This window comes from Varroa destructor, unplaced genomic scaffold, assembly GCF_002443255.2.
Source record: "Varroa destructor unplaced genomic scaffold, Vdes_3.0 BEIS01000006.1, whole genome shotgun sequence".
Classification (NCBI taxonomy): domain Eukaryota; kingdom Metazoa; phylum Arthropoda; class Arachnida; order Mesostigmata; family Varroidae; genus Varroa; species Varroa destructor.
The window spans coordinates 28539053-28560814 of NW_019211459.1; the positions used below are offsets into that span (position 1 = coordinate 28539053).

The window sequence follows — 21762 nt, forward strand, 5'->3', positions numbered from 1 at the left end:
TATATATATATATAGTATCTTTGGCGTTCAGTTTATTCAGGTGGTAATGATATATTCAACAATCGATCTGTTAGCCCATCATTGTTTTTCTCTCTCCTATTGGAGAGATGGGTGATCAAAGGAGTCAGGGAAAGCAATTTTAAAGCTCTAACCCAATTTTTGAACAGATTATTATAACTATTTCCATGACCAGTATTGTTGCTCTTCACCAAGGTTGTGCATGGCGGAATTATATAATAATATTGCCGGCGGCGTCTTCGGTCTCCAGCGTTCGCCAGCTTCATGCAGATGGAAAGATATAGAAGGAGGCGAAGAATCGGTCGTATTTTGTATATGCTTCGAATAAAGCGGCATTGGTCCATGAGTTGTTTTACAGATTCATTCTGCGATGATATAGTAAACGAGCTGACAAGTTTAAACAAAAACAACCTAAAAGGGGGCTCTTAAAGATGCATATTAGTGCAGCTAACTTTGTTCGGCTGGTCGGCAAAATTGACCTGGGAAGTCCACGGCTAACTTGGCTAGCTAGCGTTTTCTACTTATTAAACATTATTCCGATTATGACGATACCTACTTATTTTGTCTTTCAAGTCACTTTCCTCAAGTAGCTTATTGAGTAGCATGTAGGTCCACTCAGGCATCATGTACACTATTATTCAGTTTGTCTCCCACTGACTCGTACCCGTCAACCGGTCGCCGATAAAGTTGCGTCGTAATCTCATAATCGACTGTCTTTCTGATGACAATTGTCCACCTGCAAAACTCAGTTACCGATTGTTACTGCCACTTCGGCTGTCTGATAGTTCTTTTCTAAGTAATGCAGTTTTTTATATCATTGCATGACCCCTCTTTATGCTACGGCTTCAATTCGCACAATGATCATTACCCTCAGATGAGATCATGGTAGAGGACACTGTATTGCCTGTACTCAAGTCGCTATTCAAATTATCACCGTGGCCGTTGTCCGCAAGGCTAAACAGTGAACGTGGGTTCCATTTTATTTGATTGGATTCATGAGAGACCCAGTTAGGAAGGCTACTTATTATTGATCGTTGTGTGCACGCCGTCACGTTGGCCCATCCACGTTCGATCCGTCCGGTGATGCTCCACTCAGTTGTAGCATCTCGACACTGTCGAAAACGATAGCTTTTAGTTGGTTGGACGGGAGGAGTAGAAAAAAGAGGCGGCAAACAACGGACGAGGGTCAAACTAAAACGATTCACTCTGCGTTCGTTCTTCGTAGACTGACTTACCTCACATTAGCCACTTGTATAGGAACCTATGGAACTAGGTTGACTACATTTATTTGGTCATAAACACTTTTGACAGTGGAAACGATCTATCGCGATCTATGACGACTCAATCAGCCCAATAGGGCATATGTAGTTACATGAAAATAGCTATGGAGAAGAAATGCACGAACACATTCACTCTGTACATACATACATACATACATACAGATGCACAGCCTGTTCGGGACCCTTCGATGGATTTACACGGTATCTGCTGCGTCGTACAGTAACTACAAGCAATGGGAACGCGTCAATCATCACATCTTTCAACGCATTTACCAAGAATAAGCTTTATAATTGACTGTGCTCTAGCGGGTTTGGTAGTTGAAGGTAGCGTTCTGCTCGAAGATTCGCTCAGACATAAGTGAAAGGTGGAAGCCTTGCATCATCGTCACTGAAACAGTAATCTTTCAGAGATGGCACCGAAGTGGCGTAACCTTTGACCTACCTGAAAGAACCGATATTGTAGCTGCTTAAAAATGAACCTTAAAATAGTTTCAGTAGGCACCAAGATCTAGTATCTTCGATTGTGTACATTTCGAAGAGAACTAGAACATCGTATGCATCATATCATGTCCTTACGCGAATAAAAGTTATACATATATTTAGAGTGTTTGCATTAGAGTAACAATAGCAAGAACAGGTTTATAAACACAAAAAATAAATGATTTCTCTAGATTATCAAAAAGAGTCCTGTCAGAAATCAGGTTGGGGCCAAGCAGGTGAACTGCCTTCTGAGTGCCGTTTAGCGCGAATCATACGTGAAAACTTCATGAATGAGTAAATAGCCCCCGTGCTGTTAGCAGCCACCTAATACCAATATTTTCTCAATGTATATAGAACCGTACTTATTTTAATAAAGAGATCAGGGCCACCGCTCTCCTCTGAAATCGTTGCTTGCGACATGACTGTAATCGATAGGACGGTCCGTTCGATATGGGTTTGTTTTTCGCCGACAGGCCTAACCCAGGAACTGTTAAATGGCATAAAGAAGCTAACCAAGGAGCTGCAATGACTCGAAGATCCGCAGCGCACCAACGCGATATCGGGCGATTTTAATTAACTGTAAATGGATTGAAAAATTTTCCAGAAACCTGGGACCGCGGCCGAAACATCTGAGGCGAATATCTGACTCGATGTTGTGCTGCACGGAGCCGTGCACGGTGCGTAACAGTACGAACTCGATGTGATCAGAGAAATGCTACCATAGTGGATGTTGCGCTGTGTAACGGTGACTCAGTCTCGGAGGTAAGAATTTAACCTGATTCCTTAAGCTTCGACCAACAAATCTCACTGCTGGACTTACTGAAAATACCTGTTCAACCCAGGTTCTAGATTACGAAAGGGGACGCTTCAGCACAATCGCAGACGAAACACACCAGTTCTTATTCTTCGATAATTGTGTAAATTCAGACGATATGTGTAATCGATCGGTAATATCTCCTTTGGGTCAAATGAAAAGATGCTTTCAATTGATTATACGTATCGATTGATGAGGAATCCCCGTGCTAACTAGTTTTAGGGGCACGTTGTGGTCGAGCCCCGGCATAGACAGATCTCGCTCCATGCTAGCAGCCACCAGTCTGATGGAACGTCTAACGGCAATACCGGACGTATAACTCGAAGCATAAAGGGCTTAATATCTGTAAAATAAATTCACATACTTTCTTTAGCTGCGTTAAGTTTTTACGACGGTAAAAAATACAGTTACCTCTCTTCAGAAAGTAATCGCCGAAGCAACGAAAAGGCAAGCCGCTCATAGGGAACACACTATGCTACACGCCCGGAACTTTAAAAATGTCCACCGCCATATCTGCAATAGAATTGCAATAAGAAACTCTCTGGTAAACGGAATCCAATTCGTCAATCCGAGGGAAAAATTCACAATAAACAATAACAAGAAAGCCAAACCTCTAAAGAAGCACTTCGAAGAGACGGATCCGACCGACAATCGACGGCGTTCCGCAAGGATCTCTTTGACAAGTTGTACAGAGGGTTAGTGTTTGTCAATTAAACACCTGAAAAAGCTGCGGTCGAACGAAGGCCTTCTATGGCCACGAATCAATTTGGCCTACGAGTATTCACTCTACTGTTGTGGGTTTTTCGGGGGTAGCTTGACGTACGAAAAACCTTTAGGATAGTTATAATATGCCTTGTCTACAAAAAAAAAAGTTCATCGTATCAAATTCAACTAATAAGCACCTAGTATCGTTAAACTCTGTAGTGTGCAAAGGATCATAGCTCAACTCATAAATAAACATACCAAAGCAGAAAAACTAATATCGAACGCAGATCAGGGCACAGTAGAGCTTCCAGCTGTTGGATACTCGATCTGATTGGACTACCAAGGACAACGAGGATCTGTACTTCTATATTGTATGCTTCGTCATCAAATCTGCTTTCAAACGCCTGATACACCTAAAGCTGTTGGCCTTTCTAACGCGCTTCGGAATAGAAGCCCTCTTAGTGGCCTGGTACATAGGACCTTCTTATGCATCTATTGTATAGAAAATGCTTAATGCACATACTGCTGCCGTCAGTATCGGTAAAAGCGTACGCGAATGTTCACGAGAGAAATCCATTATGCAGTAAGCTTTGGTAGACTTTTACGAACGAACAAAAGGACTGGACGAAAAATTACGCGTTGGAAAATGCGCCGCCTTACATCTTGGACATGAAACTGTAGCATACGTAGCGTAAACCCCAGAAAGCAATTTAAGATCTATTTGTTATCACGTCTAAGCCTCTGAAGTACTTAGAACACCCAGCAGACTCAGTGTTTCGCGTGGAGAAACGTCTCAATTGAACTCTATAAGCATTGTGTCTATTCTTCAGTCGATACCAAATTGTTTCGTAAACACATGGAACTAATTATGCAGCATTAGTGCTGAATCCCGGTCTAACCGTATATAGGGAGCTTTGAGAAAAAGAAGAGTAGCAGGTAATATAACTGAGATCTACTTGACATTATATCTACTTTAGAATATATTGAAATTACTCTTAAATAGACCTTTGAATATAACTGAGGTCAGAAGAGTAATCTTTTAGCTAGTAACAAATCTCCTTTGATGGGGGCCATGGGCCCCGTTATGTAAGACGGTACTGAACGTTCTTCATGGAGTTAAATCGAGATGGAACACTGTCTATTTGAAAGCAAGTAAAATCCAGTGCACGAACCATATTGATTGTTCGATTATTTAACTGTTAGGTGAAGAAGTATTATTTTAGCCCCCTGTAAAAATAAAAAAATATCTCGTTTTAGCCCAAACTATGAGTGAGTTAACAAAGCTCATGGAGTGAGTCGGGACAGATTTCGATTTATAAGTTGGAGCCAAGAGATTAGTTTGCCGCCATATTCCCCTTTGATCCTTATTGATTGGAAATGATACATTTTTCCAGCTGACTACCATCTCTTTAGCTATGGCAGCGTCTTGGAAAGAAGCCGAACTAAAATACTGAGAAAGCTACGGTTTGCTGGTGGCAAATCTCAGGTGGTGTCAATTCAACGATACCAATGTCATGGGGCTGTAACGGCGAAGATACTGAATCAAGTCCGACCCTCTAGAAAAGTACAATCATATTTTTTATATTTCCAGGTTCAGTGAATTTATGATGTGGGCTATTGCACATTATACGATCGTATAGAAACTGTAGCACATCCCGACGCTATCTTTTAAAGATATCTGAATTTCTAAAAAAAATAACAACTAGAATCAAAATATGCAAACTAGAATAACGCATCGTTCGGCTAACCACCCAAATCACGGCCTATTACCGGGCGACTAGTAAATAATCAATAAAATAATAATAGCTTTTGACACCAACTGGCGGTTTAAATTTACTCTTACTGTGACAATATAGAATTCCTGGGGAATACAGTATAGCTTAAGGGCGGCTCACCCTGCACCATATTGTTGCGCTTGCTTAACCCAAATCTGTCTCATCCCAACCCACTTTCCTCTATATGTGACACATATATGAACACACAGTGTAATAACACGCTCGAGGTCGGCAGTATAACATCTAACGGGCCACACATTGCACCAAAAAGCTTAGATCGACGACTTAGTAGAAGTCGTACTTGCTTACGGCACCGCTGTACGCGCACGTTCAGGAGATCCTTTAATGATAACGATAGCAAGAATACAGATAGCGTCGTTCACGTAAATTTGTAACTATTAGCAGTTGAAAGCGCGAAGCAATGAGCTTCTTTGTTGCTTTATTTTATGTTGGCTCGTTGGAAAGTATCGACCATTTCTCAGCTAGATTACTAGACATCACATATATCAGGTAATATGGATAGGTGTTGATGTTATGTGAAAGCTGGCCTCTGATAGTAGTAGATATAATAAAACTGCTGATATGTCTATGTTTAAATTAAGCAGGATAGGACGCCTTGAAAATAAGTGACACTAACGCAGAACTTACATTTTTTTTACGATAAAGACGTTGTGCTACCAGGAGAAACGGCCGAAAGGGGGTTCTATCGCTTACCCATATTCTTGAAATTAGTATGCAAGTTATGCTCCTCGTAGTGGTCGATCAAATACAGAACAAAAACACGAAGCTATTGCCAGTGTTACGTGGGTATCCAATTTTGAACTATTTCAAAGAGGAACTCAATTTTCAATAAAGAAAATTTACTTGATTATATTTCCATCTGCGATTTTCTACAAAAACGCAGCGGAATCGAAGCGTCTCTAAAACGTTTAACAGCAGGTGATGATCAATGGGTCGTGTACGACATATAGTAATGCGCAACTAAAAAAATAAACAAGATCATCTGTGGCAAAGCCCGTGCTGACGCCAAACAAGGTGATCGTGGAAAAGAATAACGCTTTGTGAATTGCTGTCCCTTAGCAGACCAATAGATTCGGGCATCTATTGTTAGTGAGTAACGAGATGCCGTTGAAGAAAATCAAGCGGCACTAGTGAGTAGGAAACGCTTCAGCCTGCGCCATGATAGTTAGGCCGCATGCATACTTAGATACCCTGAGAAAAACCGAGAGAACACTGAAAGGCGCTCGTCGTATAGCCCGGATCCTGCGTCATCGGCAGTCCATTTGTTTCAATCTCTGTAGAACTCTTTTAATGGTGTTGATTTATTTCGATGGAAGGATGCAAAGGGTCGCTTGTCCAGAAATCACAGAGGCTCTACAGCAAGTCTTAGCATTTGTGTTGGCAGAAAATGGCGAAAATCGTAAATAAAAACGGTACATACTTAACTTAATAGGATTGTTTCGAAACATAAAAAATAATTGTTTCAACTTTGGCTAAGAAACGGTCTAATACTTTCTTGACAACTTACCAAATCTCCGTGCGTGCACGAGTGACCTCGAGTCCACGCGCGCATACATTCGAAGTTCTTTCACTTGGAACTTATCGTAAATCATTGGGGCTTCTTACCTTTCTTGTTTAAAATGTTCCTTCGCCCTGTTCGCTCACGACGGTGCTCGCCATCAGCCGCTTGTAAGTTGACCAACTTCACGCGCCGAAGGCAAGGAGAATACCACCAACAACTACTCAAGAACACTCAGTGTCGAGCGAATTTGTTTCAGCAATATTGGCGTCAGTTACCTTTAGTACATTGTGGCACTAGTTATTTTCCTGACATGAGGGGGATTGCTTTTACCACTTTGACGGGTGCAACGGACTAGACTCTTATAGGCAAAGATGTCTCCTTTTCATTCTACTGCTATTCCGTTCTTCGGCTGTTGTGTGAAATTTTAAAGAGACAAGCTATAATTTTGGACATGTTTATTTTGACTTTATTGAGAGAAGCACCCACCTATCATTATGAATGCGTAGTTGAGTATTTGGGTTTGTTTTACAGCTGTCGTAACAGCAACAGATAGAGCAACGATTGTTGTCGATAGAAGTTGATCTCGTGACGGTTCCGTGATGTAAGACGGTGTGAATAATATATATATGTGCTGAAATTTGTGATGCTTGTAACATGTTTAAAGCTAGGTTATACAGAATTTCTTCAATGTAACGCATTCATAGAAATCGCTGGCGACCAAGCACTGCCTGCCTGCCTGCCTGCCTGCTCGCTCAACAATAGTATAGCAAGTATAGGAATATTTACGAACGATCAACATCAAGTGTAAATCCCGTCTCAAACAGACTACTATAACTACAGCCTTGCGGAAGGGTTTTCATTTTATCCATCGGCTAAACACATAAAACAAAGTTGTGTTTTCTTCAATTATACAGCTTCCTCTTTTTCGTGTCCGAATGTCACGACTTTTTAGATATTTCTATAATATATAATAACCGATCAGCGCAAAGCCGTGATCAATATATTACCTGGCAGCGGGTGTTAACAAGCAGTATTTAGAAAAAAAAAAAGAAAAAAAAACTCGTAATTAATGCTAGTCCGACCGAGCCTAAGTATTCTTAGAGGCCCTTGTGTGTGTATAAATGTTTCCATCGTATATTAATACTGGAAACGTTTTGGACGGGGAAATGCATGAGGGTGCACTTCAGCAGCTTCTCTTCTTGAATTACGTAATGATGCAAATCTAATTTTCAACAGCATCTATCCGCAAAATAATAGACTGACTGCTAAATGTAACTAAAAAAACACTTAACTAACTGTTGCCCTTTAGAGTCCCTGTAAGTAGGGTAACGTTTTAATAGAACCAGGAGGCATGTGAGGATTGGTAAACGTTACGTCTAGATTTGGACCACATTCGATGACAGTGAATAAATAAGAAGCAACGGCTTCAACAATCTGTGGCAAACCTCAAATAACGCCAGGTAGAATATTGGAAAAATATTAGGCACTGTTAATAGCTCCTAACTAGACTGTAACAAGCCATTAATTAAAAAAAATAGGCTGGAACTAATGAACAGAAAAGGCATGACAATGCAGACCACATGCACCTTAGGATATCCAGTAGAAGTTAGGAAAATGTTCATGCATCCGCCGTATAGTCCGGATCCTTCACCATCAGACTGTCTGTCTATCACCTGTTTCGGCCTCTACAGAACTTCGTTAATAGTGGCCTAGTTTAAGTAGAGCGATGCAAAAATCACTTCTCATAGTTTCTCGGCTACAAGCCAGAAAAGTTCCATAATGATGGGATTGTGGTCCTATCAGGAAACAGCAGAAGGTCACTGATCTAAATGGCGCGTACTTGATTCAGTAATAACGCTCTTTGAAAACATGCTTGCCTAAAGTTTAGTTTAAAAACCCTATACAATCCTTTTTTTTTTTTTTATAACGACATCGAAGCGTATACGTGTAATTATACCAAACATTTATCTAATATATCTAAATTCTGGGAACGAATATCAGCGCGCGGAATCATTGGGACGCAGATCGATATGCAACGCAGAAGGAGCCACGGAGAGACAAACGGACGACTATGTATGCACATGCTCATAGACGTATGTAGACAAATGATTTATAGAATTAATTGCAACACAAATATAAAACACATATCATCGTTCGTCCGAAAACAACGGCGATGGCGATAAGGGCGACAGAAAATGACACTTCGCGCTCTTCTGGCGTTGCCGTATACTCGCCATCATACGACGCTTGCAACAGCATAAGTAACCGCAGTGACGGTAACGACAGCAACTGGATCAACGCAGCCTTTTCACAAGCACTGGTAGGTATAGGCTTCAATAGGTTGCTAGCGTTTGGCGTCGGATCGTGAGAGTCGAACGGAGGGCGCGGGCCCCCGGTCCTCGACACTCAGCCATCCGACGGCCAGGCAACAACACAAAGATCGCATTTATCAGCTGTCGGCCTAGTATCATGGTTGACGATGCTAGCGACGACTGAAGAGTTGAAGGAAACAGATTTGATCCTGTTCGCCGCGCCAAATCCGTACTGAGAGCTTTTTCTATTAGACTAACAATAATATTAATATTATTGCAAATCTTCATATTTTCATTACAGTTATTATTACCATTAGTCCCATAGGCAGCGTCAGGGTGAAGGCGGATCAAGATTCGTTAGAAGGTATGAGGTTCATAATATTACGCTTCGATTCTGTTTCCTTTACTCTGTCGAACGTAGTAACTTTGTTCGCTTTTGTGTTTTTTTTTGGGTTAGGTCGAACACTTTCCGCGTTTGATACGTTATTATCGAAACGATGCTGTCTTTGGAATTGTGTTATTGCAGCTTTGGGATCCGGTCAGTTAAACGTCAGCTCGGAACACTTTGTTTACATCCGAAAGTCCGCTTACTTCAGTAGGAAAACAATGATCTAACCGAGTTTTCGTATTCGTGAGAGTTTTTGTCTCAAAACCTTGATGCGCCACTAAATATTAGTATTAATTAGGTTCTATTACCTGTGTTTGTGTGTGTGTGTGTGTGTGTCGACTTTGACGTTTGTCTATGTCCGAGTTCGAATCTTGAAACCGTAACGTGTCCCAAAGCAAGCAAATAGGTTACCCCTTAAGCATCACGGGAACAAGTTTCATTGCAGGCAAAAGACGAGGTACAGCCGAACTGTAGTACCATAAGATAAGAAGATTCACGAAGGTTCAGGCTTTTTTCAAGAAACATTTTTCCTTGCCGAAAATCAGTAAGATGCAAATAAATACAACGATCAGGGTAGCACTGATCCACAATGCTCTGTGCATTGCAATGCCCAAACGCAGTCTGTTGGGCCTAAAAATTGGTCTTCAAGTGCTTGTTTTATGTCGTCCTCTAGCTGCATTGTAATCTAAGCTTCGTTTGTTGCATTTCGTCTTGTTAAATCGTATAATTTTTTTTTTTTTCTATAGGTATTTTTTTGCGCACGTATGTGTGGATGTGTGCCGTAAAGTAATGCTGAAGCAACATTGTTACAACTACGCCTGTTGCTAGTGTTACTGCATCTACTACGACAACGACCCCAGCGTCAACTCTACTGCCTTCGGCATGTGTTTTTTGTCGCTCATGTTGGCTTTTGCGTAATTGTTATGGCGACTGGCCACGGCTGCTGACGCTATTTCAACTATGAAAAGAATAAATTGTACCTAAATCAACAAATACTCTTCGATCTACGCTCAGAGGCGGCCGATGGTTCGCGATGACAAAGTAGAACCGTTTGTTGGTTCGAAGTCAAATTCGGCTAGTGGCCATTTTGGCTATTCCTTTAGACTGAAGACGGTAAAAGTCAGGGAACACTAAAAATATGTATATTTATGTATGTGTGTGTGTGCGTGCGTGCGTGCGTGCGCGAGTGCGTGTAACATACGTTTGACATAGTCGCGACGGGTCGAAGTAATAACAATTGATAATAAAAAACATTTAATCATATTAAAAGCCATAACTGGAGCAATGAAATACTTGAAAAGCAAATTTTCGTACAATTATTACTATACATTTAAACGTGGCCAAAGTTGTTTTTCGAATGTGATAACCAGACCGGTGTGTGTTGTCCGTATCTGAAGTGAAGAATGAAGAACAAAATTCCAAATAGATAGGAAGAAAGATTATTTATTTTATACGCTATCGAGGTTAATGTATCTAATTGATGCTGCTGCTGCTGCTGCTATTTGATATGTTTGTAAATCGTAACATCCCGGGTAGCGATTAATTTACCATATTTGAGCAAGGTATAAATGTGCATATATACAATGTGGTACGTTTAAACTAGGGGCAAATTTAGCGGACCGTTTATCGTTCATTCGCCGGTTCTAGTACCAGACGGAAGCCAGCCTTTCTACAACAGTACAGCAAACTTACCGTGGCAAGCAACAGAGTGCCGTTTTCGAAATCCAAGTAAAAATCAGCCATTATTTTTCCATTGGACAAACCCCGATCATCATTTTTGGTGGAAGTGGACGCTCTACGATTCAGCTTCAAGTTTGAAAAACTCGACAGAGATTTCTATAAAGCTGACTGGAAAACTATCAATAAGGTTTAGATTCAGACAGCTTGAAGGTCTACTAAGGAATGGCTCAAAGTGCTATCTTTTGATACACCTAGGCTTTTGATAGAGAAACTGGCGGCCGTTCGAAAGCAGAGAGTATAATTTCTTCATCCAGATAGACAACGTATAAGATTTTTTTAATTTTTTTAAATTTAATGTTTAATTTTTTTGGGTGTCTTAAGCCTCTCAATTTTTAGGCCACTTGAGCCTATACTTGGATTCTGTTGGTTATATTGAATCAACATGACTGTTGAAGCTGTTACTTCTAGCATACGCAGAAAGATTTCGACCTACACACACACCAACCTGTGTGTATGCTTTATTTTTCGGCGGAACAGTTCTTTGTATATTGTATTTATCTATCGATATCGTGCGTTGACATCGTCACAATCTATTTCTTCATTCCTGTGAAATTCTAATTAAAGTAGAGAGGGCTGCGACTTCCAGCACTTCTATGCTAGGTATTTGATATATTACTATTTCATTGCACCCGCGCTGCCCCGAGGCAAAGATACGTCTATAATTAGCAAGCATAAAAAGCTATACTAGTTAATTATAAACAGATTTCGCAAGCAGTAAGTTTAGAATTAACAATATAAGTAGGCTTATATTTGGGTCAAATATATATCTAAAACTGAGTTCAAGATGAACGATGCGAGCCAGCGGCGTATTGACCTTGTAAAGTCTCGGTGTTGGGAAAAATTTAGATTCTGCAAAAATGTAAATCCCTATAGAAACCCTATAAGTGGTGTCAAATTTGATTTCTAATAACTAGCAATAAGCCGTTGCTATGAACGAAGCACATTGTTGTGCACCGGTGTTACATAGCACAACTAACATTAGGAAAAGGAAAAATTCGCAACGTACAATACCAAAAACTATCCATTTTCTCAAAGCTCAATCATGTTTTTTCTACGCATAGACATCATTTGCACCTTGGCTTTGAATGTTTGTCCTATTCTAAATAAATTATAATTTTAGACATCTTCATATCGATGGGGCCATGGAAGTCTTCTAAGGAAAAACGCGCATATACATTTCGAGCAGGCAAATACGCATCCCTAGGTAAACATCGTCACTGATAAACAGTACAGTGATCCCATGAAGCAACATATATATTGGAATTTTTCATGTTAATTATCATAAAACCCTTCAATGAGGTAGGCCACTCGTTCTTAGTTAGCCGCTAGTTTGTTTTGGGAAAAGGAGTACAAATTATAAGATATAAGCACATAGATTGGGCCTACTATACTTTGCTAAAATCAGTCAGGTTCAATATCGCTTGCATAAGACCTTTTAGGTCGCGATTGTTCGACCTGTACCTCTACAAGTGTCCGTGTATTAATTTAAATTCTTCAGTATGCACATAATTCAGTGTTGTTGTGTGCATACATCTATTCAGCGCCACTGATTTTTATTGCCTGCAGTGTTTGTCCTTGTGCCTTGACGCTCGAATACAAATTGGTTTCAAATCTTCAAGCTATACAGAGTTACTGGATAGTATACTGCAATTTGTGCTTATATATTTGGTCATATATTTCTTCAGAGGAGCCTACGCAACCGTAAACGCGGCACTTAGTAATAAATACTGCATCAGATCCACACATTCGATTCAACCGTCTTTTGAAGAAGATTGCCTTCACTTATTTTGAAGGTCAGTTCGAGCTCGGATATAATCTATGAATCGAGAATTGGTAGACGATGTCGGAGCTGTATAAAATCTGCGCGCATCTTTTCACACAAACTTGCTAGCCGCAAAGGGCAACTTTAAAATAAGACTAAGCTTTTCCTTATCCACCTTGTAAAAATATGTTATATTGTGCAGTTCGACATTGCTAGCTCAATGATACTTGAAATCTAAACAATATACGCCCCTGCTGACAAATATATTATACTATCGTTTAAATATCTTTAAATAAAATATCGTTAACCAGGTACAAAGTATTTTCTCGATGCGTCGTCCCATAGAGTAACACAATAATACCAATTGCAATGAATGATAAACCAGAAATCTACGATGAGCCTTTATCGCCATTGTGTACAGATGAAAGGGCTGGCGGCAGCTTTCGACGACTACCACTTGAACATTTTGCCCCAAGATGTCAACCGGAAACAATGGAGCTTCTTTACTAATAGCCCCGATTATTAAAACGCCATATATACAGACACAGAGCTTTCCACCGTTTTTCGTTTACTCGTTCTGGAATCTTTTACGCTAACTTACTGGACCAATACTAATAACTTACTGAAGCAAAATGCTGGAAACACCGGTTAGTTGGACTGGTCAATTGTTTAGTAGTTGTAGTCGCAAGCCGTCAACGACACATAAATGCTATAATATTTATAACCTAAACAAATTTTGACAAAAAAAAATCCTATTTCTTATTAAAGCTTCTATAATATCGTCTATTAGATGTTAGTAAATCTTATTCGGGTAGCTCCAGTTAGTAAACGGGTAACAGTCTACCACACATAATTAAACAAAGTTTTATAAGACTTTCATTTACATGCATATGCTATTATGTTAAATGACATAAAATGCAACACCTTGAAGCATGTGTAGTCTAAAAATCTAAATATTCATATTATTTAATTATCCTATTTTACAGCGTCCGTATTTTGCTGTTACTTTAAGGCGGGGGAGCACTTCCAAAGGTCTTGAAGAAGATTTTCTTTGAAGAAGTCTATTATTGCCCACGGGGGGGGGGGGGTCGGTCCTGCTTCAGCGTACAAAAAAGCCAAGTTCGCAATTCTCCGAAAAGCTTACATTTAAGCCTACAAATTCTAAAGAACAAAAGACGCACGAATAGATGAATGTTGACTTACGATGGTCGTATTACGTCATACAACGAATCTGCGTGTGAGTTTTGACCTTTTGTAACTCATTGAGCTAACGCTTTGGCTCATTCAGCTAGGTTTCGGCCTGTTCGTTAAAAAGCGAAAGAACAAGTACGACGTCCTGCCGTCCTTTGATGGGCCTTCTTCTACCTAGTAGGACTATTAACAATAGTAGCTTCAAATGTGATCGTGGGCCGTTTGCACGAACTGCAAACAGATACGCTTTTATGTAGATATACCCATACATTCTGTTGGCTCGGTGTCACAAATGATTTTGCATGTGAAATTGATAGTGTAACTTTAAGTTTAGACAGCTGTCTACTTTGTAGTTCTCAATCGTTTTAGTTGCTTGGCTTGGCAGAATAGTGTTGCGCACTTCCGCAATCTCCTCTAGTGATCCGTAAATGTTATATGTATGGGCGTTCTGAGCATAATGTGAAACAGAACTTAATAAAATCTTCGACGACGGACATTTGTGTTAAAAATTTACCTTCGTCCAAATGTTGAAACGTAGTTGTCGATGGATTGAGTTCCTTGAAGGGGACGCTAATGAGAATCACACAGTCTAAAAAGAAACGGGAAATAACGATAAACAGAATACGAGTATCGTTTCAAGTTCCAGTTCTTTTTGTCCGACGTCCTTTCGGTCGCTTAATGAATTTACTATTTATATACATATATATATATATATATATATATATATATATATATATAGTTTAGATAGAAACCAGTGCATATCCTATTCAGACACATTTATCGAAATTAGGATTAAAGCATGCCTAGGAAGAATGCATGCTCAAACAGTTAGGTAGAGCGTACCTCGGAGAAACGAGACGTTAGTCTGAAGTAAAATAAAAACACACAGTTTGTTAAACGTTTCGACGATGAAAATAGTTCTGCTTGTAAAACGGCATTCTGTATAATGACAAAGGATCGATGGTCGGCGTTGCTATCATGAGGTGCGATTGCTTTGTTTGAACAAGCGCTGCTTTAAACTACTCATACGATGTCTTTAACGACTTTCTCATTTATTCGGCGGCCATAGCATCCAGAACAACAAATACTCTGTCGGCCATATCGTAAGCATAGCCTTAGTACCTATACGAAGTCTATCCTATGCGCAGCAAAACTCTCTCTACGCTGGTTAATTTACCTTGAAGTGTTATCGTTTTGATTATTGAAATTTAAATAATATAGCGGCAAAATATTAGAGCTCGTACCGAAAGCTTCATCGGCAGTGCACGCACTGTGACTTAGAATGCTAGCTCTATTGAAACAAGTAAATCAATTGCTTCATTTTAACCGCAGACGTCCATAGTATAGTATTAGACAAAATGCTGCCAGATCAATGGAGGCTCGTTGTGTTTTAACATAGTATAACGAAAATCAACATTATAAATGAAACACACCATCAATCTTCTATATAAGTATTTAATTTAATAGTGACTTGAGATGACAGAACATGATGTGTTTACTAAAACTGATTGTATAACTTTTGTGCAGGGGCGTTAATTATAAAAAAAAAAACTGTTAATTGTTCAGGATCTTATCCTATGCAGGTGTCTCACTGTCACTAGCTTGCAGTGCACAGTTCAGAGGGGCGTAGCGGTAATGTGGGTTGCCTTGTACACACCGGGAGCAAGATGAGCAGGATATTAAGGCGCCGCCCCCTACATTAGCATTAAAAGTGTATTAAGCTAATTACAGTTTAATTTCCGCCCCCTTGGCCTCAGCAAGCGACATACACCTGGCTTCTCGTACTCCCCTTGCGGCTCCGTGAGACTCGCTGGTTTGCTGGCCTCATCATGAGATCCTAGGCACGCCTAGGAGAGACTGAACCGCATCCGTCACACAGTTTAGGTTCGCCATACTTCCGAATTCATATACCTGTTCTGATCACTTAATGGTACAGCTGCCGTTAAATTCTTAAACTATTCCAATCTTCATCAAACATTCTATAACTTGTTATAACTTTTGATTATCCGAATACTATGACTTCAGTTAGTCTTGATTACACGTTGATGTCTTCCTGATCACGAGATAACTACACATACTGGACAACGAACTCTCTCGGCGACCATAGATTAGAAAAAAACAAAGGTCCATAGTTAATTTAAATTTTTGATTTATTCAAAAACATTGAACTCAATCGGTCAGCGCAACTGAGCCAAAAGTAACTTCTGAAACTAGCATTTATTCAGAATATATACTACACCAGTTAACTTGCAGGGCAATGTCACCAGGGTGCTGATCGAGCGCACACTATCGTCAAATCGTGAAATAAGCTGATGAATGTTCGCACAAAAAGTCTTTCATACAGTCTCGTCGTGCCCGATTGCCGGCACTTCACTTGTCTTGAAATTGTACTTAACAACGCCTATCGACTCCGCTCGCTTCCCGCTTAAAGACCATCATCATAGACACTCAATTGGGAGGATTATGCTTAGTATGGATTTCCTGTCCCCTATTCTCGTAGTGTACAGCCTGATCAGTCAGGGCCCTTCTGAGGAGGAAGCAAAAGCAAAAAGGCGCAGTAGTGTATTCCCTCCCCGCCCAGCCCTCCTACCTCGACCGCAGAAAAGGCCCAATTCGGATAGGGCGGTGAGCGCTCTCCGCCTGTTGTGGACGTCTCGAATATCTCGCATATTTCACTTGTAAGCCGTCGCGTTAGTCACGGGATTAGCACGGCCACAATCTCCGAGGAAGCCACGATTACTGAGGTGATGATCGGCACCATTATGGTGATCATGGTGATGGTGATGGTGATGGTGTACTGCTGCTATCGCATGGAGAGGAAGAAGCTGAATTGCCTCTGCAGATGATTATCGAACCCGATCTAACCATACATTGCCGTATAGAGTACCGAATATCAACTCAATTTACTAGGGGACTCCAAAAAAAGTCAAAGCTCTCCGTATTGAGTTCTAGCTGAAAGAACAACAGACCTAATGAGTGGCTTAAATGATATTTATTGAATCACCCCATTTTGAACAACGTTAAATCGCACAATGGCAATTCATTCATGTTCTAGCCGTCTCAAACTGTACTACACGCGCCTTAGCTACCGTGTCCACACCTGACCACCCCCTACATCGCTCACTCATGAAATGCATCGACAGCGTCTAAAGGGGCAATTACTGCCAGAATTTTACCAGAAAAAAAACACCACATCTCGGAAGTTGTGTGATACTCGACGTAACTACGTTACTATAGGTACGCCATCTCTGCCAGAGACAAGTAAAACGAGCTTGTTCATGAAATGCACACATAAGAACATACGATTACACTGCCAAAGCGAAATAATAGTAAATCTAACCGAAATCTGCGATATTGTGCAATTTATATTTACGTACGTATAAGGTGCGGCTGCTTAAATTGGGACTTTGTTCTATATGTTGTTCTAAAACAATGCGTCAATAAAAGCAAACGTTTCGCATATACCCTAAATGTCATTGCTGACGGTCATATTGATTCCATATAACCACCATCCACCGTTATTAGCACCAGCTTCAATAAAGCACTCAATAGTGAGTGTGAGAATTCACATCCAGTAGAACTATTGTATTCTGAGTGATCAAGACCCCTTAGTGGAGGCTGATTTCGCTACGAGGAAAAAACGGCAACGGAATCAAATTTATCTATTATTTTTTAAAATGCCCCTTATTTCGGTATTAAATATGCAGGCGTAAAAAGGCGTTTCAAGTCAAGTCATTTTTAGGATTCTGTTAAGGCTTTCAAACCTCAGACCTATAAGGATGTTCCGGTTTGTAACGTGCAAATTTTTCTCGCATTATTTTAGGAAAACTGCCAATAACAGAAACTATCGATTTCGGACAAAATAGGAAATACTTGATTTTTGTGGGCGAAGATAGTGAACGATTGTTCCGTTTCGCTCATATCGCAAAAATATAACACATTGGCTTCCGCCATGACGAACTTGTTCCGTTATTGGAAAAAAACACGCTTTTTGCTTCTACAAGAGTAAACAAACAGAAGCCCCCTTCGACAAACATCCCGCCAAAGCTTATCTAAGTTTAGCCATATATAAATATATATATATACACGAGTAGTACTAACAGCATAATTGAAAAGATATAACAAGCTGTCTGATGCCAAATAGACCGCAATACGCTAGTTTTAGCTTTGTTGTTAGCAGCAATATACAGGGCGTTCAAGAAATGTATACACTGTTTTACCGGTCACGGCTCTCTGATTGTGCTTCCCTATCAGAGCGCAAGTAATTGAAAATAGTAAGTAAGTCAATATTAACTGATATTATGATGATGTAATATTAATATAAATATTTTAAAATGGCAGCGGAAGTATGAAAAGGTAGCGCAAGTATAAGGATAATATGGCTGAAAGTTTTGGCAACGTGACTTACAACTGATCAGATGAAAAATAGGTGTAAAGCTGATGGAAATGTTCAAGAGGTTCGTGGACGACGTCCCGGTCAGACACATCAACAAACCGCTTAAGAACGAACACTACAAGAAATATTTCAAAAATTGGCAGGACAATCAGGTGACAAGCTTGGCAATAACAAATTAAGTGTTTATCGCATTGAAGGACGTCCTAACAATAGCAATGCTATCAATGAGAATGATCCGGACTGAAGAAACAATTTTTGCCAATGATGTTGGAAAAATGTGAGCAAGATTGTTTCCAGCAATAAAAAATGGCCTAATTAATCGATACGATTGTACCTATTGGACAGGTGCAAATTCGCATGGCACGCACGAACACCACGTAAATTTACCAGAAAATATAGGCTTTTAAACACAAACCTAGATAGAGTTTTTGATCGAACAGTAACCGGCAGCAGCTGCTTGAACGTACTTTGAAAATCTGTTTTATCACATATGCGGTCGGACTTTGATGAAGACGAAAAATAGAAAAAAAAATTAATAAGCTGAAGCATCTACACACTATAATCGTGATCTGTAAGAGCATATCTTCCAAACAGATGGGTTGGATGAAGGGTTCCCTGCCTGTTTCTTAGGCCTGTTATTAATGTAAGGACACTGTAAGTCAGGCAATCAGTGACACTGGAAGATTTAAAAGCCGCAGTTTTGCAAGAATTAAATGTCTGTCGGAGTCTGCGTGCTCACTGCCATTAGCAGTGTATTGATGTAGAATCTCTTGCAATTTAAATAGAAATAATGTGTATATAGGGAAGGACGTTATGATTACAGACATATTTTTCAGGATTATATGTACATATATCTATATATACATATTAATCGGTCTAAAATAGTTATGACACAATGGCCTGCGTCGCTCTTTGTCCTTGCAGTATACATCTGAGTCTCCAGTAATGGCTAGATTTAGAACATTAGGACCTTTCTGAAATGCGTTCTGTTTTTCTCACCGTTTTATCGAGGAACTATTTATAAACGTATTATAAATAATGCATTCATTCACAGTTTGATCGTGAAAACGCTCTAATTTTACAGACATACTTCTCTTATAAATGCATCGTGACTTTTGAGCTGACCTGTCATTGGCGAGAACTCAGGGGACCGCACGTCAAGAAGCTTTGCCAGGTGCATGCCGTTGAAATCTGTACAGCATCCTCCGAACGATGCACATATCGATGGCGTCACTCAATTGATTTAAGACAAACTATCAAACAAGGTAAACGAACCTCTTTAACAACGTATTTCAAACTCCTATACGTAAAACTATACGTATTAGAGGGTATGCTTTAAAAAGTTCCGAGTTGATAACATACAAACGTTGGCACTATCTAAATGGATTGCCGAACTATATAGTTGTGTCGAAACCGTTAGCCCGTTAGGGCATTTAACTGCTGCACCAAGTTGGCCTTAGACGTGGTCGACTGAGTCCTTATTATATAGAAATTCTATTGTTAGATAGAATCCTTTATTTTCCATACATGACAGTGCTCCGTACAGCTGCCCGTTCATAACAATAGATGATAACCTTTGCAGCAATCAACGAGTAAAATTTCTAAAGCGGGGATTTGAAACTGGAAATTGACAATCAACTTGCTTGAAGCGTTCTCGAATGTAGAACCCCTACGGTGCGTAAGCAATACGAACTGCTCGATTGTGATTGTCCACCCCCGCATCCAATAATTCACGGTCGAATGTTCCTCCACGACTTTAGCTTGCCACTTCTATTGGTTTTGTTCATAAGACGGACCAGAGCGTCATCTAGCCATGTCGACGGTTACCGATGGCTGAGGTCCCTCTCAGTTTTCCCTGCCCACGCTCTCGTCGGGGCGCGTACTAACGTCCACAACCCTCATGCTGTCAATAGTAATAATAATAATAAATAATACAAATCAAAAATTGACCAGAAGACATTCGGCACTTCTGCATATTAGCTGAATTCTAACGAACATTATGTTCAAATATAAATAAAAAATCGTACAATTATTATCTTAATTCAACTGTTCTAGCCACAGTAGGTCCTCCTCTAGGCTGTTGTACATATTTATTCTAATCACGTTTTTAGGAGGCTTCTCGTACATACGAAAATTCACAAAAAACTAATTTGTGTGATACACGCTGGGTCCAGAGTGCATCAACAGCTCTTGAAAGAAAGATAAAGCATCTTAATTATAAATCATTTATTTAAATAAAATTAAAAAATTCACCTATACTCTAGAGTCATGGGGCACTGATTTTTCACTTACATCGCGGACATCGGTGAGTAGAAGTGGAGAACCGACATGGGAATAGAGACAATGGAGTCATTTGTTTGTTTATCCACAACATTTCGTTACATTTCTATCGATACACTTATATTCAGACACAATTAGGAAAGGCTCCATGATTCAAGTTTGGTCCGGTTGGGGAAGTTACGTTTTGAAGCACAAGTACAATTGTCGACGAGATAATAAAAAGATGCGACTAGTAAACACTGACGTATCAAAGGTGCTCTTTTCGTAATCCTGTTAAAAATCGATCGACTACAGAGTGCAGTCGTTCTATAAATTTCGAAATACTATAGAGCTTCATTTCTGTCATTCTACAATTGTTAACGATATATACGAGCCCCTAAGATCGGTTGTTAATACTTAAATATTGTATTGCATAAGTTGTGTCGTACGGTTGTCATCCGGTGGCTGTATTCTCCAATTGATTTGAATATGCCCGCCTTTTTCACAATCGGTTCAGCGTTTAGCTCTATGTATGTGGCGATAGTGTCGCTACATGCTATATGCGTACATTAAGTTTGGCCACTGGTAATGGATGTCTCGTTTGACTTCACTGTCAAATTGCAGCAGCTGGCCAGCTTGAAAACCTAAAATGATCGCTGTGAATGTGGCTTAACAAACACAATAAACGACAGCTGTCGGTCAAAAAGCAATTGGAAAATGATTGTCGTTGTCCAAATCATTAATAGTGAGTTTATAACAGAAAGTAATCCAGTAGAGCAACACGAACACCTTTCTTCAAATAGGTATTATTTTCACCCCTATAATGCTGCAGTGACATTCCATTTGCGCACTAAAGTCAGGTCCTCTGGCTCCTGCACCTCTAGTGTTTGCTTCTTGTACATTTTGCCTTTGGCCACTTTAGCTTAAGTCTCACCCGGTTTGCGTTGCGCCCCGTCCCCGTGATAGCTTAGTGGAAAACGTATTTGGGTACTAATCTTAGGGATATCTTGTGGTTTAAGTCCGAACCTGATCGTAAACAGACTTATTCTCGTGGTTGGAGCGGGGCGTGTGTCTGATATAGTGTCTAACAACGATATCCGATGTGAAACTCAAACCACAG

The 21762-nt window shown here is 40.0% G+C and overlaps 2 protein-coding genes across 4 annotated transcripts in view; one reads left to right on the forward strand and one right to left on the reverse strand.

The window, feature by feature from the left end:
* LOC147755080 (uncharacterized) overlaps positions 1-20309 on the forward strand; it is a 44020-nt gene extending 23711 nt beyond the window's left edge. Inside the window, exons 2-5 of one of the 2 annotated variants that reach the window (XM_086992521.1) lie at positions 2383-2540; positions 8596-8914; positions 19468-19648; positions 19966-20309. In XM_086992521.1, coding sequence (XP_086848647.1) covers positions 8768-8914; positions 19468-19648; positions 19966-19979 — 342 coding nt within the window. In that variant the 5' untranslated portion in view covers positions 2383-2540; positions 8596-8767 and the 3' untranslated portion in view covers positions 19980-20309. Of the gene's footprint in view, positions 1-2382; positions 2541-8595; positions 8915-10040; positions 18218-19467; positions 19649-19965 lie in introns of those variants that run through there. The other variant, XR_015329959.1, reaches the window with a different exon arrangement.
* Positions 1-21762, reverse strand: part of LOC111253381 (uncharacterized) — a 44431-nt gene that overhangs the window by 20691 nt on the left and 1978 nt on the right. The window contains exon 1 of one of the 2 annotated variants that reach the window (XM_086992520.1): positions 575-1102. The exons of the other annotated variant lie outside the window; for it this stretch is intronic. Coding sequence (XP_086848646.1) covers positions 575-644 — 70 coding nt within the window. The 5' untranslated portion in view covers positions 645-1102. Of the gene's footprint in view, positions 1-574; positions 1103-21762 lie in introns of those variants that run through there. 2 annotated transcript variants of the gene reach the window in all.